This window comes from Setaria italica, chromosome VII (genome assembly GCF_000263155.2).
Source record: "Setaria italica strain Yugu1 chromosome VII, Setaria_italica_v2.0, whole genome shotgun sequence".
Taxonomy (NCBI): domain Eukaryota; kingdom Viridiplantae; phylum Streptophyta; class Magnoliopsida; order Poales; family Poaceae; genus Setaria; species Setaria italica.
This window is the reverse complement of record NC_028456.1, coordinates 7,230,000-7,244,032: the sequence shown is the minus strand read 5'-3', so window position 1 is coordinate 7,244,032 and position 14,033 is coordinate 7,230,000. Positions and strand designations below refer to the sequence as shown.

Genomic DNA, 14,033 nt, shown 5'->3' with positions numbered 1-14,033 from the left:
CTCAGGGGCTGGGCACCACAGGCGACTTCACGTGCTTCTGCAGGTCCGGCTCACGCTCGGGGGTTGGGCGCCTATTTCAGGTTTGTGTGCCTCTATGGCTCCGCCAATCCTCGCACTCACGCTAGAGGGTTGGGCATCTATTTCAGATCGGCGTGCCTCCGTGGCTCTACCAGTCCTCGCACTCACGCTCAGGGGCTGGGTGCCTACTTCAGGTCGGCGTGCCTCCGTGGCTCCGCCGGTCCTTGCGCTCATGCTCGAAAGCTAGGGGCTCAGCTCAGGTCAGCATGCCTCCGTGGCTCCGCCAGTCTCGTACTGGAGGGTTGGGCGCCAATCTTAGGTCGGTGTGCCTCCGTGGCTCCGCCAGTCCTCGTACTCGGGGGTTGGGGACTTACTTCTAGTCGGCGTGCTTCCGTGGCTTCACCTATCCTTATGCTCGGGCACTAGGATCTGCTTTTGGGACCAATTATACTAATCACTTCAATACTCGGGGGCTACATCATATGGAGTGCATCTTGCGATGCCCTCCATGTCCTTCACTTCGACCTACTGGATGCCCAACATCCATCAGCTCGGCGCTCGACTTTGCTCTTCGCATATGGCTCTGCGTTCACTCAAATTTTCTTCTTTTTTGAGAACTGCACAGCCTCTCCGTCACTATGACACCATTGCAGCTTCAGCCGACCACATTCCAAGCCTCGCTACGATGTCCTCAGGTTCCTATTTGCCTACACATCGCTTGGGGGCTTGAGGGATATGGGTACCCCATGGGTCTCCACCAATCAGGATACTGGCCGGTTTTGACAAGTAGGCCGGCTCAACCAGAACATGCAGGCCAAGGACGTGAAGATACTTGGAGCACAAGTCAAGGAGGCCGGAAGATTCAAATCAGCCAGATATTGCGGGATACTTGTTGTAATCCAACTCAGATTGCTTTCCATGTAATAACCGACTAGGATTAGATTCAAACTGACTTGTAACCCTAAGTTGTCAGCCTGTATAAGGCGGCCAAGGGTGCCTCCCGAGGGCAACCAATCCCATCGAATCTCAACCATACCAGCAATACAATCCAGCAAAATACAGGATGTAGGGTATTACTCTCCGAACGCCCGAACTTGTATAAATCTTCGTGTTCTCGTGATCACCTTCGAGTTCTTGTCTTGTGATCCTTCCTGCCTAGAAATCAACCACTTGGGTAATCCCCTGGTGGACTGCCGGGCTACTAAATCCGACACAAGTCCTGAAGCCTTCCAGGCCCAAGCTGACACCAGACTATGGCAGCACAAGCGAACAACGAGCGATTCAGCTCTTGCGTGAGGCCGTGACCGTGAGGGGCATCCCACCACGCACCGCCTGGTGCTCCGGCCGCTGCCGCCACCCATTGCTCCGCTAGGGTAGGGCAACAGTCCGTCCGCCACCGGCCATCACCGCTGGTGCCCTGCCTTCTGCGCCAGCTGCCCAGCTGGAAGGAGGCAGCCACCGCCGGGTGCCGGCTGGAAGGAGGAAGCCAAGCAGGTGTTCATCAATCTTCTCCCTAATCTCCATTCAAGTTCCAATTTTCCATTCAATACATTAATTGAAATTTGTACTGCAATTTCATATTTGCAATTGGTAGTACAGAATGAGGAGTAGGACTTTGGCATCTTATTTCTCTTGGGTTACTGCCACACAACTGAATGGAGGAGGAACAGGAACCCCCTCCACTACCCTCAGCTCCCCAACAAGAAATCCCTGGATCTGCATTTGCTCCACCTCCATCTCAAGGTACAGGCCAAGAAACAGTTGGAACTGGAGTTAGTGCTACACAAACACAAACACAAACACAATTGAATCGATTTGATCCCCTTAACCTTGCACCTGCACAAGAGGAAACAATAACAAGGAACACTAGTGTGCCTGCTGCAGAGTTTAGACAGCCTCCTGTAGATCCAGGAACAGTAGGAATTGAGGAGGGAGGGGATTCTAATCATGTGCTTGATCCTAAAGATATTATTGTAGATCCTACCCTTTTAAAACCAATTGAGGAGATGCATCCAAACATTAGGGATGCCAAAAGGGAGTATGTCTTGATTTGTCCATGCCAGCCAATCGGTCATAAATATCCTGTAAGGAAAATCTATGGCCGCAATAGGAGATTTCATGATAAATGGTACACAGATCGTCCTTGGTTGGAATATAGTATTTCTAAGGATGCTGCATTTTGCTTCTATTGTTATCTCTTCAAACCCTTAAGAGTTGATAACTATGGTGTCAAAGCCTTCACGACAAATGGGTTTGTTAAGTGGAAGGATGGACCAAAGTTATTTGATGACCATGCCTTCACGACAAATTGGAAGGATGGATCCAGTTATTAGTTATTGAGATGCATTTCTTGTCTAGATCCAAAGAATTCCTTTGCCAATTATGACCGTGAGAAACTAATTGAACTTGCTAAGATTTATGATGCTGACTTCCCCCACTATGAGCTTTCTAGACTTCGGCCCCAACTTGATAATTTCATTGCTGATGTGAGAGCTGATCCTGATTTCACAAATTGTGTGGACCTTGGTGTTCTTGCTATAAAGATGGTTGCAAGTGATAGACACAACCTTTGCATTGGTTTATCGCCTCATTGAGTTGGCTTTGATTTTACCTGTTGCAACCGCCACAGTAGAAAGGCCATTCTCAGCTATGAAAATTATCAAGACAGAGTTGCGGAATAAGATGGGGGATGAGTGGCTGAATTATAGAATGTTATGTTATATTGAGCGAGAAGTATTTGCAAGCATAAAAATTGATTATATCTTACATCATTTTCAAGAACTAAAGTCTGGTTTGAAGAAGTTACCTAAACTGTCCAGTACTACTTGTTGTATGTTACATTCAAATTATCTAAGAAATCTTAGTTGATTAATTGATTTGTAATATATTTTATTTATATTTCCATCTTGTCTATTTTCAGGTGGTGCTGATGAGGAAATGGAAGATATGACTGTGAATGCACCAAATCATCACTAGGCATTTATTTTTGTATGTTCCCTAATCCCTACTGTTCTTGACTGTTGTATCGCACTAATAAACAGTTATTCAAGCTTCTTTACCAATTTGGACCCTTTACTGCACATTTGCTATTCGTGAACAAAAGTTGGGTCTGCCACTGCCAATGTCATATATCTGGCACTTTTGGCCGCTGAATTTTGGCCCTGGTCGTGAACAAAAGCTGGGTCCGCCACTGCCAATGGCACCACAAGCACCGTACGTATATAGCTCCTCACCCCAGCCATTTGATGTTGTCAAAGCATTTGGAGGATACATATTCACGTTTGAGAGTTGTTTTCACTAAAGAGCTAAGATTGAATTGAAGATTAAAACAATTAGTACAAGGCTTAATATTATGTATGGTAGGGCTGCCCCCCCCTCCCCCATAAAAAAAATACACTATGAAGCTGGTGTAGCTAATTTTCAAGCTTCACTAGCTCCGCTCCTAGGATGCTATAGTGCTGCTACAATAACAAAGGCGAAGCCTCCGGCTCTGGGATGCTATAGTGCTGCTACAATAACAAAGGCGATGCCCCTTAGGACCATGCCAAACGATGTGAGCTAGGTTTGCGTGGCTCTACCTTACAACATTTGTGCGCACCATTTTGTATCCCAGCAACATTACGAAATCTTACGACATTCCAATGTTTGTGGAGAGTCATGGCTAGTTTACCTACAAGGGAGGAGAGCTTTTCTTAGTGTTTTAGCCTTTTAGGTGAAGCTCTATTGAGGAGGTGGTAGGGATCAAGGAGTGGCCGAACTAGGGACACACTTGTACGTAGGGAAGTAACTTAGGCTATCGTTTGACTTCAGCCTAACCCTTAAGAGGGACTTCAAAGAAGACCGATGGAGAGCTTAAGCTGTCCAATATAATACCTTGGTAAAAGGTACTTATGCCGAGAGTTTGCACTCTCTACTCTACAGATTCTGAATTATTTATTGCACGTTACGTTGTACTTTTTCTTCACTAGAATTTCTTTGTGTAGTTTATTGTATTGGGACAAGGGGGCAAAGCTTATTTTATGGTAGAGATAAAAAGAAAACTAAAAGACATACAGAACCTACTTATTCACATCTAGATGAAACTTGTAGGTTTTATTTGTATATGCAGTTGAGCCTTAGTTTTTAGAACCCTAATTCAAACCCCTCCTACCTAAATTAAGGCAGAGGGAGTGTTACTGCGAGTCATTTACTTTGAAAGAAAGAAGAGCGTGGCAAGCACTTTTACCTAAAGCTTCTTGATCTAGGACAATCATTTCAACACCTTCAGAGCTCTTTTATTAGAGAGTATACATCTTCTACGGCTATCATTATCAATTACCCATGGCCTGTTCATTTATATCTAGTAGGTGCCTACTGCAGTGCAGTCCATGGCAGCTGCCTCGTCTCTATCTTAGCCTTCTCACATTCAAGAGCTAGATTCTTATTACGACCAGTGAGATCGTTAGGCCATGCTAGATCGTGTCATCAGTTGAAAGTGATAGGTGTTCGTTGTGATGGAATTTATTCTTGGGCATAGCTTTCTCCTAGGGGGAACGGATCGGAACAACATTAGCGGCCCGTTTATGAGATGGATCAGTATGTACTCCAGCTGCATACAATGCAAGCTTAGTTCGTGCAGTTGCAGTACAGGTGCTGCATCTGCATCGGCGTGTAATGGCAAGCTTAGATTACTTGACGATGTCCAACGGAACCATCAAACCTGTGTTCTGAAAACAGGACGTTTCCTTGCTCTCTTTTTATTTTATTTTCTCCCAGGACCCACGGACGAGTTGCGTTCTTCCGAGAACCTCGTGGGGCTGTTTGCGTCAGAGCATCTCGCTCAAGATACAGGTCATGAAAAAAAAGTGCGTGCTGGCTCTTCCACAATTAAGTCCGTTCCAGGAGTTGCGATCGTCCTCCTCGTCATCGCATCAAAATGTTGGTAACTGAATCTTTTGGTCACGTCGGAAATGATCGATCGTTGGTGGTCAATGTATTTGGTGCCTTGTAAGCAAAACTTTGTGTGTCACCCTGAAATGAGGGAGAAGCTAGGTTATACAAGAGCAATACCTCTCGGCTTGTAGCAGACGATTTCCTGCAGCTAGCGCCGCCTCCCATCCTGTCCACCGATGTACAACATCAACATGAAGTTGCCTTGGGATCACAGTCACATGTGACTCACGCGTACAGTAAACTAAAACGATTCTCTTAGTCGTCCTCTCGTGCCGTTAAATTTACTCTTAAAAACAAATATGCACTCTCTGTAGCTAAATCGCACCCAAGCAAATAAACAAGTTAATAACCCTCGTCAGAACACTGATCACATTTGTTGCACTACAATTAAACTTTCTATCTTTCACTGTGTCAGCTGAAACTTGTATTTAGACCTCGATCGATGCAAACAGCCACTACTGGAAACAGGAACTTTGCCGAGTGTAAAATTTTTGCCGAGTGCTTTCTGTCGGGCACTCGGCAAACACAACCTTTGCCGTGTATACTGGAAGGCACTCGGCATAAATAATACACTCGGCAAAACTGTGGTTTGCCGAGTGTCCCAAATAAGACACTCAGCAAACATCCACACAACACTCGGCAACAATTTGACACTCGGTAAATCGCCAGCACGTGGCCCGTGCGCCATCCGTTAGGGGAGTGGGCCGGCCGTTAGTACTTTGCCGAGTGCCTGACGCGGACACTCGGCAAAGAAACGGTTTGCCGAGTGCCACGTCCAGGCACTCGGCAAAGTAGAAAGTTTCCCAAGTGTTTATGTATAGGTACTCGGTAAAGACAAAACTTTTTTTCCACCTCTGCCCTCCACACTTTTTCTACTTCCCACATACGAAATTTGGTAATCCATCTCAAAAGTTGGTCTATTTTTTGGTCTGTTTGCTATTTTTAATGAATTGATAGCATTAATAGGAATTTGTTTATTTAAGTCAAATTTTAACTGCAAGTGATTGAAATAATGGATTAAAATTAGTGAAAAAATTATATTCATATTATTGAATCCGGATTGAGGTCATAACCAGGAAATGAAAAGAAATTTTGAACATTTTTTTAGAAAACACGACCACGAACGTGTGGTTGAATGGTTGTTAAATTCTAAAAACCCCAAACGAAGTCTGAAAATCACAAGATTTGTCAAGATGTCATGATATTATATGTGGAGGTTGTGGTAAAAAATTAAGAAGGTTTCGCCCAATTTCTGACATATGATGCTTACCAACCGACTCATCTCCCGAAAGAATTCATAGAAGCTAGAGAGGATCCAATAAGATTTGGAGTCCAAGTGACACTTGAATTGGGGTTTGACTTCAAAGCATTTTGTATAGGCAACATACAACATAGATTGGTTCATGTCAAATTTTGAAAATTTTTCGGATCCGTTTGATATTTTTTTATTGATTAAATGGAATTATAGATTTTTAATAGATATAAATTCAATTTGAGCTATAATTGCATGAAATAATGGAATAATATCAGTAGAAAAATCATATAACCATTGTTGAGTGAATTTCACACGGTTTTTCCCAACTATATTAGAAAAAGGTCAGTAAAACACGTTATTGAAAAAGTGTACATGAAATGTAAGTGTACTTTGCCGAGTGTCTAGAGAAAACACTCGGCAAAGGTAACCTTTTGCCGAGTGTTGCCGAGTGTTTTCTCTAGACACTCGGCAAAGTAGGTACACGGGGTCACTGGCAGGCGCGTGTTCCAATTGAATTTTTTTAAAAAAAATTATAACTTAACTTTGCCGAGTGCCCACGATGTGGTACTCAGCAAACCTTTTGACTTTGCCGAGTGACAGATCGCGGGCACTCGGCAAACCAACTGGCAGGCGCGTGTTTCGTTTGAAAATTTAAAAAAAAGTTGAAACTTCACTTTGCCGAGTGCCAGATCGCGGGCACTCGGCAAACAACCTGACTTAAGTCCCGCGACCTTCTGACTCGAACACTCAGATGCCCAAACTCGAAAACTTGCTGCCACCGCCGCCCGCCGCCCTCACCGCCCGCTGCCCTGCCCTCCGGCCCCGCCACCCCCGGCGCCCCTTGCCCCGCCCATTGCCGCCGCCCCGCGCCCCCGGCCCGCCCATTGCCCCTGGCGCCCCGCCCACCGGCCCCGCTGCCCCCAGCGCCCCTTGCCCCGCCTGTCGCCGCCGCCCCGACCCCGGCGCTCTGCGCCCCGCCCGTCGCCCCCGCCCCGGCCCCGCCGCCCTGCGCCCCGTCACTTGTGCAGGAATTGGATTAAGCTCAGTGGTGGTAGCCACAACCGCAAGGTCAACGGCATCATTGGTCTTTTGTGTAGGCTACACTTCCCTGGTCTAGTGGTCGTCGCCGGACAGGAGGTACCGGCCTACACGTGGGACCACTACGTTGCTGCCGCCGACGTCGGTGATCGTGACCACAGGATATTCGCGAACAAGGCGGAGCGGGTGAAGGCCGAGCTGTGGGTAAGTATTCGCAGCACTACATTGGTTAATACATCAGCTTCGCTGGACATTCTTGAAATAATAATTGTATGCAACGTGTCTATACGCAGGACCTCTATAGATGCCAGGCGGGATTCGAGGCTAGGGCGGCCTCCGTCACTAAACAAGCTGGCAAGAAGCTCGTTAAGGACATGCACTACGAGGCGCGTGTTCAGGCTATCATCGACTTCTATGCTAAATTCAGAAGGATGAAGGTCAAAAAAGAAGAGGCAAGGACAATGAACCTGACCAAGGAAGAATTCATAGCGGTACGTAAAGAAAGTTAATATTTACTATTTTTGAGATTAATTATGTTTAATTTCTTTTGTTATATGTCACACACTTGATGATGTAGGTGCCTCCGTGGTGGTGCCGATCCTATACCAGGTGCTGGGAATAAATGGTGGACGTGTGGTTGCAGACCGGGTGGTTGGAGAACCACCTTGCTTGTTGGGAGCGGCGTCTGCAGATGCCATATGCATCACACCATCAAGGCAGCTTGAGCCTTGATGAATACAAGGAAAAATGGGTACGCGAATCCATTTCTTTATTCTCACACCTAATACTGCATATTTTCTAATCCTTTTGCATTTTTGCCGCAGACGTCATCACATGATGGCCAGGAGTGCTCCCGGTTCAAGACATGGGTTATGTCCAAAAAGGGCAAGGCGACGGCAGACATCGACTTCAACCCGGAGGACCCGCCCGAGGCGTACAGCCATCCAAGCATCCACAGCCGCGTCACCGAGTACACATCAATGGCAAGGGAGGTTCATGAGCCAGAGTTCGATCCGAGCTCTCAGGATATTGATGCAGAAATTGTGATGAGGGTGGGAGGAGGCAAGAAGCATGGCCGGTATTGGATTGGAGATAGCGTGATCGACACTGCCAATACTCCCAGTCTCTCCCAGATCCGAGCAAGGAGCACGGACTCGAGCCCCGCGATACGGGCACGGCCTACCACTGCATAGTTATAGATGCAGGCTCTACAGGTTATTTCTGTTTGTTTAATCTTTCATTGATTTTTACGTACCTTTTGCTTTGCAATAAGATATTGGGATGAAATATTGTAGACCCAGGTGGAGGTAGAACGGAAGCGACGGGAGGACCTAGAGGCGAGGATCGAGGAGGATCGGCAGCTAGAAAGGCAGAGGACGGAGTCGATGTTCCAGTACATGCAGAGTGTTTTTCACAGTTTAGGTCAAACTCCACCACCTATGCCACCGAATCTATTCCCGCCACCTCCACCTCCTGCAGCAACTCCTGTGAGTCATTTCTCAACCTTACAATCAATCTAGAGTTAAAGTAGAAACTACAGGCACTAAAAAACTTACATTAGGAAAGTGACTAATGCAATCTCTTTAACTTTGTGTAGAATCAATCGGCGGCATCCAATGCAGAATCATCTTGGGGGCAGTGGCCACCTACACATCCTCCTCAGTGACTTGTTTGAACGGCTATTATGTTAAGCAAACTTGTGAATTACTTGTTTAGACTAGAACCTATATGTACTTCTGAATGTTATTTGTGTGCTTGTGATGCTTGTGATGCAATCTATATGCATGTGATGCAATTTATATGCCTGTGATGCTTCTGTGGTTGTTTTTGAGAGGGGTCCTTTATATGTAACGAATCTTTATACGTAACGAATCTGTTTTAACACTCGGCAAAGAGGCCATTTTCTATTATTTTGTGACTACTTTGCTGAGTGCTTCGACACAGCACTCGGCAAAGGCGCCATAAAAATCTGGTGGGAGCGACTTCTTTGCCGAGTGCCATGAGCAAGACACTTGGCAAACGTTGAATCTTCGCAGAGTGTCATGAGTGCGACACTCGGCAAACGTTGAATCTTCGCCGAGTGTCATGAGCACGACACTCGACAAACGTTGAATCTTCGCTGAGTGTCTTCCGTCTGGCACTCGGCTAGCGTGTGACTCCGTTAACGCCTTTTTGCCGAGTGTTTTGTTTTGCCGAGTATTTTTAGCACTCGGCAAAGCTTTTGCCGAGTGCACGACGTTTGACACTCGGCAAATACACTGTTTGCCGAGGAAAAGTTCGCCGAGTCCAGTTCGCCGAGTGTTATACTCGGCGTATTTGGGCCTTCACCGAGTGCCTGGGGCATTCGGCAAACGTCCTGTTTCCGGTAGTGAGCTCAATAAACACTGATCGAGAGTATGGCCCAACTACCAGAAATTACGACAACCTGGCTACAGTAGAGTAGTTCACGCACAGGACTGTTGGTGTGGTCGATCTTGCGCGTGCGGCAGACGTCGTCCTGCCATGGATCGGACGTGTGAACCCCGTCGCTGTCGTACGTCGGAGTTAACCTCGGAGCTACGTACGCATCACGACGCCGTAACTGATCGAGGCGGCCAAATTAAACAACCCAGCCTGACCTTCACGTAAAACCACGCGCGATCTATGGACTAGCCAGTACGTACCTTTCAGCAATGGTTCATATCCGTCTAGAACTCGAACGCCGATTGGCTCGCGCCCATCCTTGCAATCATCAACGCCTTGTCTCGACGTCGTCTCTCCTTGCAGTGTCAATAGCAGGAGCGAGAGGTCAGCTGTTCGAAACAGGACTAAACAAAAGAGAGATGGCTTGCATCAGTTTGAACGAACTGCACGCACGCACGCCACGGCGCCGTTAACAATCCGAGGCGAAAATGACACGATCAAATAAAACCAGCAGCCGAAGCAGTATAAAACACGAGCACAAACGATACGGAATTTTCCATCCATTATTGTACCCTTTGCAAGAACCCCCAAGAACAGCTGATAAGCATGTTTCGACCGGCAGCAATGCCAGGAGGGAGGAGGAGCAGCCGCAGCGCTGTGACGAGCTTGACGTTTCTGCTCTGCATGGGAGCAGCGGCCGTCCTTGTGGCAGCGCGGCCAGCTCCGGACGCGCCACATGCGGCGGCGGACAACGGCACGTGCCAGTCCAGGGTGGAGCCGTTCGGGTACAAGTGCGAGGAACACACCGTAAGCGAAACCATACGTTAACTTCAGCTTGTTTGGGAGGAGGGGTTAAATTTAGCACTCCATTCGAGACGGTTAAATTTTAGCCCTGAGATGTTTAGGTGGAAGGCTAAACTTTAGCACCTGTATTAACAAAAGACCTATTTACCTCTGCTTTCTCTCCTCTCCTTTACCCCTCCTCCACTTCTTCCTGCATCCCCAGTTCGATTGCAGCACCCCATTCGCCACCGAAGAGCTCCACGCCGTCGTACCCCTGGCCGCCTTAGGGATCCACCTGATTTACATGCCTCTATCGACACTTGCCACATTTCCTCCCTCGTCCGCAGGCTAGCAACTAAACTTTCCCCCAGCTACAGCACCTCTCCTTCCGCTGGACTCCTTAGGCCCACAACTTGTCATCGATTCGTAGGGGTCGACGTCGTCTGGAGGAGGCAGCTCGTCGATTCGAGGCAACAGCGCGTCAACCCATGCGGTGCATCATCGATTTGGGGCAGCAACTCCTCAATTTGAGTGGCGTATCCGGACTCCGGCTACTTGTCGATCGATAGATCGGGTGCCGCAGCACGCGGGACCCTGGTGAGCGGTCCGTGTGGCAGTCGGACTCCCCTAGCACGACCCACCAGCCGTCGAGCCCAATGCGCAAGACAACGGCGACGAGCATCCGGCGGCACTAGTAGCGCGGGGGCGGGGCCTCGCGGACAGCGACACGGGCATTGAGCTTCCCCTGCGGCTGGCCGGAGGGCCGCTTCAGGCGGATCGTGCGGGAGACCGGCGGAGGGTGGCGGGGCAGCAGGAGGCTGGTGGAGGGTGGGGGGCAGCGGGAGACCGGCGGAGGGCGTGGGGTAGCAGGAGACGCGAAGGAGAGAGAGGGGGTGTGGGAGGGGCAAGTGGAGGAATTTTGGATAAGGGGACCACTTTTAGCCTCTTTAGTCCATTTTAGCACCCTTTGAAGGGGCTAAAGGATTTGGGGAGGCTAAAGTTTAGCACCCCTGTTTAAATTTGATTAAAGGAGGAGCTAAAGTTTAGCCCCCTTCCCAAACACCCCCATCATGTCGGAGCAGTGTGTTGCTCTGTACAAATGTTCTTTTAAGAAGCTTATAACTGTTTTCACAATATTAACTGTTTCCCATGGACATATTAGGAATTACTACTGTACTATACAGTGTGTTGAGCCACTGTTAATTAGTAAAAGCGCGCAGGTGACCACCGCGGACGGGTACATCCTGAGCTTGCAGCGGATCCCGGGCGGCCGCGGCGGCTCCGGCCAATCGCCGGCCGGTAAGATCCCGGTGCTGTTGCAGCACGGGCTCTTCATGGTAAAAACTCCATTTAATTTGGTGGTGCTAATTTTGGGTAAAAACGTTTCAGCAGTAGAAACTGAAGCAGCAAAACGTTGTGACCGTACAAAATGAGATTGCAGTTTGCTTTCTTTTTTTTTAAAAAAAAAGAGATTTCAATTATGGCGCGCAGGACGGCGTGACGTGGCTGATGAACTCCCCCAGCGAGTCCCTGGGCTACATCCTGGCGGACGGCGGCTACGACGTGTGGATCGCCAACAGCCGCGGCACCGTCTACAGCCGCGGCCACACCACGCTATCCTCCACCGACCCGGTGCGTGCGTCGTCGTCCCTGCTCCTCCGTCTATTGCGCCGCGCGCGCGTGATCTTTGGCAAGGATCACTAGGTCCTAATAGTGATCCGTGCAACGGCGCCTGCAGGCGTACTGGGACTGGTCGTGGGACGAGCTCGCCGGTGACGACCTGCCGGCGGTGGTGCAGTACGTGTACGCGCAGTCCGGCCAGCAGAGGATGCACTACGTCGGCCACTCGCTAGGGACCCTCATCGCGTTCGCGGCGCTCAGCGAGCGGCAGCAGCTCGGGATGCTGCGGTCGGCGGGCCTGCTCAGCCCCATCGCCTACCTCGACAAGGTCTCCTCGCCGCTCGCGCGGGCGGCCGCCGACGTCTTCCTCGGCGAGGTACGTAAGCTTAAGGCTGACTGGGAAGGATCAAGTCAACTGACTACGTATGCATTCTTTATTGTGTGTTTATTTTCCTGTCGCTTGCTGCAGGCTCTGTACTGGCTAGGGCTGAATGAGTTCGACCCGACAGGGTAATGGTCCTTAATTTTCACGCTGCTAATAACTTCTCATGGTTGATTGCTCAGATGGACACAAATTTCCTTCAGAGAGTTAATTAAAGTCATTTGCTGTCAGATGCAAGAGTATTCACCGTAAAATTGTTTGCTTTCATCAGGGAAACTGTTCACAAACTAGTGACTGACATATGCTCCCAACCAGGGATCAATTGCTACAATCTGATGTCAGTGTTCACAGGTAAACGGCGATAGGCGAGCCATCCGATTCTTTTTTGCCTTCCGATTGACCATACAGCTCAGACACTTCGCTTTTTTTTTAAAAAAATAATAATACATTGGGGCAGGTGACAATTGCTGCCTCGACAACTCCTCTGTCCAGGTGTTCCTTGCCCATGAGCCACAAGCTTCGGCAACCAAGAACATGGTCCATCTGGCTCAAAGTGAGTGCTAACTCCCAAGTCTAGCAAGCATCTATTTGAGAGAAGTCATCACAGTTCAATTTACTCACCAAGTGTAACTCCACAACCAAACAGTGATCCGCCGGGGGACGATCGCCAAGTACGACTACGGCAACGCAGCGGACAACACGAAGCACTACGGGCAGGCGACGCCGCCGGCCTACGACGTGTCGGCAATCCCCGACGACTTCCCGCTCTTCCTAAGCTACGGCGGCAGAGACAGCCTCTCGGACGTGCTGGACGTCGGCCACCTGATCCATCAGGCGCTCAAGTCGCACGATGGCGACAAGCTCACCGTCCAGTACCTGGACAACTACGCGCACGCCGACTTCGTCATGGCCGGCAACGCCCGGGAGAGGGTCTACGCGCCTCTCATGGCCTTCTTCAAGCTGCAGGAAAAATGACGGCGGGCGTGATTGTCACTACGGTAGCATTGTAAATGATGTGATCGGGAATGTGCAGAATGTAACCATGGAGATGTTTGAATGTCCATATGGTTGTACGCCATGTAATTTCTTCACAACCAAAATTCAAACGGTTACCACAAAGTTGGATCTGGGTAATGGCTTAGTGTGTACGGTGGCTGTAAGAGGACGAAGGGAAGGCAAAAAACATTCTATACCACTTTGATGAATTAATATGCAACGGGAAGACAGCACAGATTATCGTTGCAGTGCTATTCCCTATTGAAGTTCCATTCACAATGGAATTCCTCCAGTTAAGTTCCATCCCAATGCAATCTAGATATGCTTCACCTTCCGATAGTCGCATGCAATTTAATACTACATTTTCTTACTACCATTTCTTTTCATAGGCATTTCAGAAGAAATTTAACGAGTCACCAAAATTTTAATAGGTTCCATGACTTCCTGTCTTTTTTGGGGGACAAGTTTTTAACAAGATTTTGTTCAACCCATGACCCAAATCAAGAATCGTACAAAAATCTCACATATCGTAGACGATGGCTCATACGACAAAGCAAGAAAACTCACATTCCAATAAACACCTAAAAAATGCACAAAAAGACTATC

The 14,033-nt window shown here is 48.4% G+C and overlaps 1 protein-coding gene across 1 annotated transcript; it reads left to right on the top strand.

Moving 5' to 3' along the window:
* The first annotated feature begins 10,270 nt into the window (after positions 1-10,270).
* LOC101760905 (triacylglycerol lipase 2) lies at positions 10,271-13,922 on the top strand. Its single transcript, XM_004977723.2, has 8 exons — positions 10,271-10,453; positions 11,650-11,766; positions 11,921-12,061; positions 12,168-12,425; positions 12,519-12,559; positions 12,703-12,782; positions 12,889-12,984; positions 13,078-13,922. Exons 1-8 carry the CDS (start codon positions 10,271-10,273, stop codon positions 13,404-13,406), a joined length of 1,245 nt encoding a protein of 414 aa, XP_004977780.1. The 3' UTR covers positions 13,407-13,922.
* The last annotated feature ends 111 nt before the right edge of the window (positions 13,923-14,033 follow it).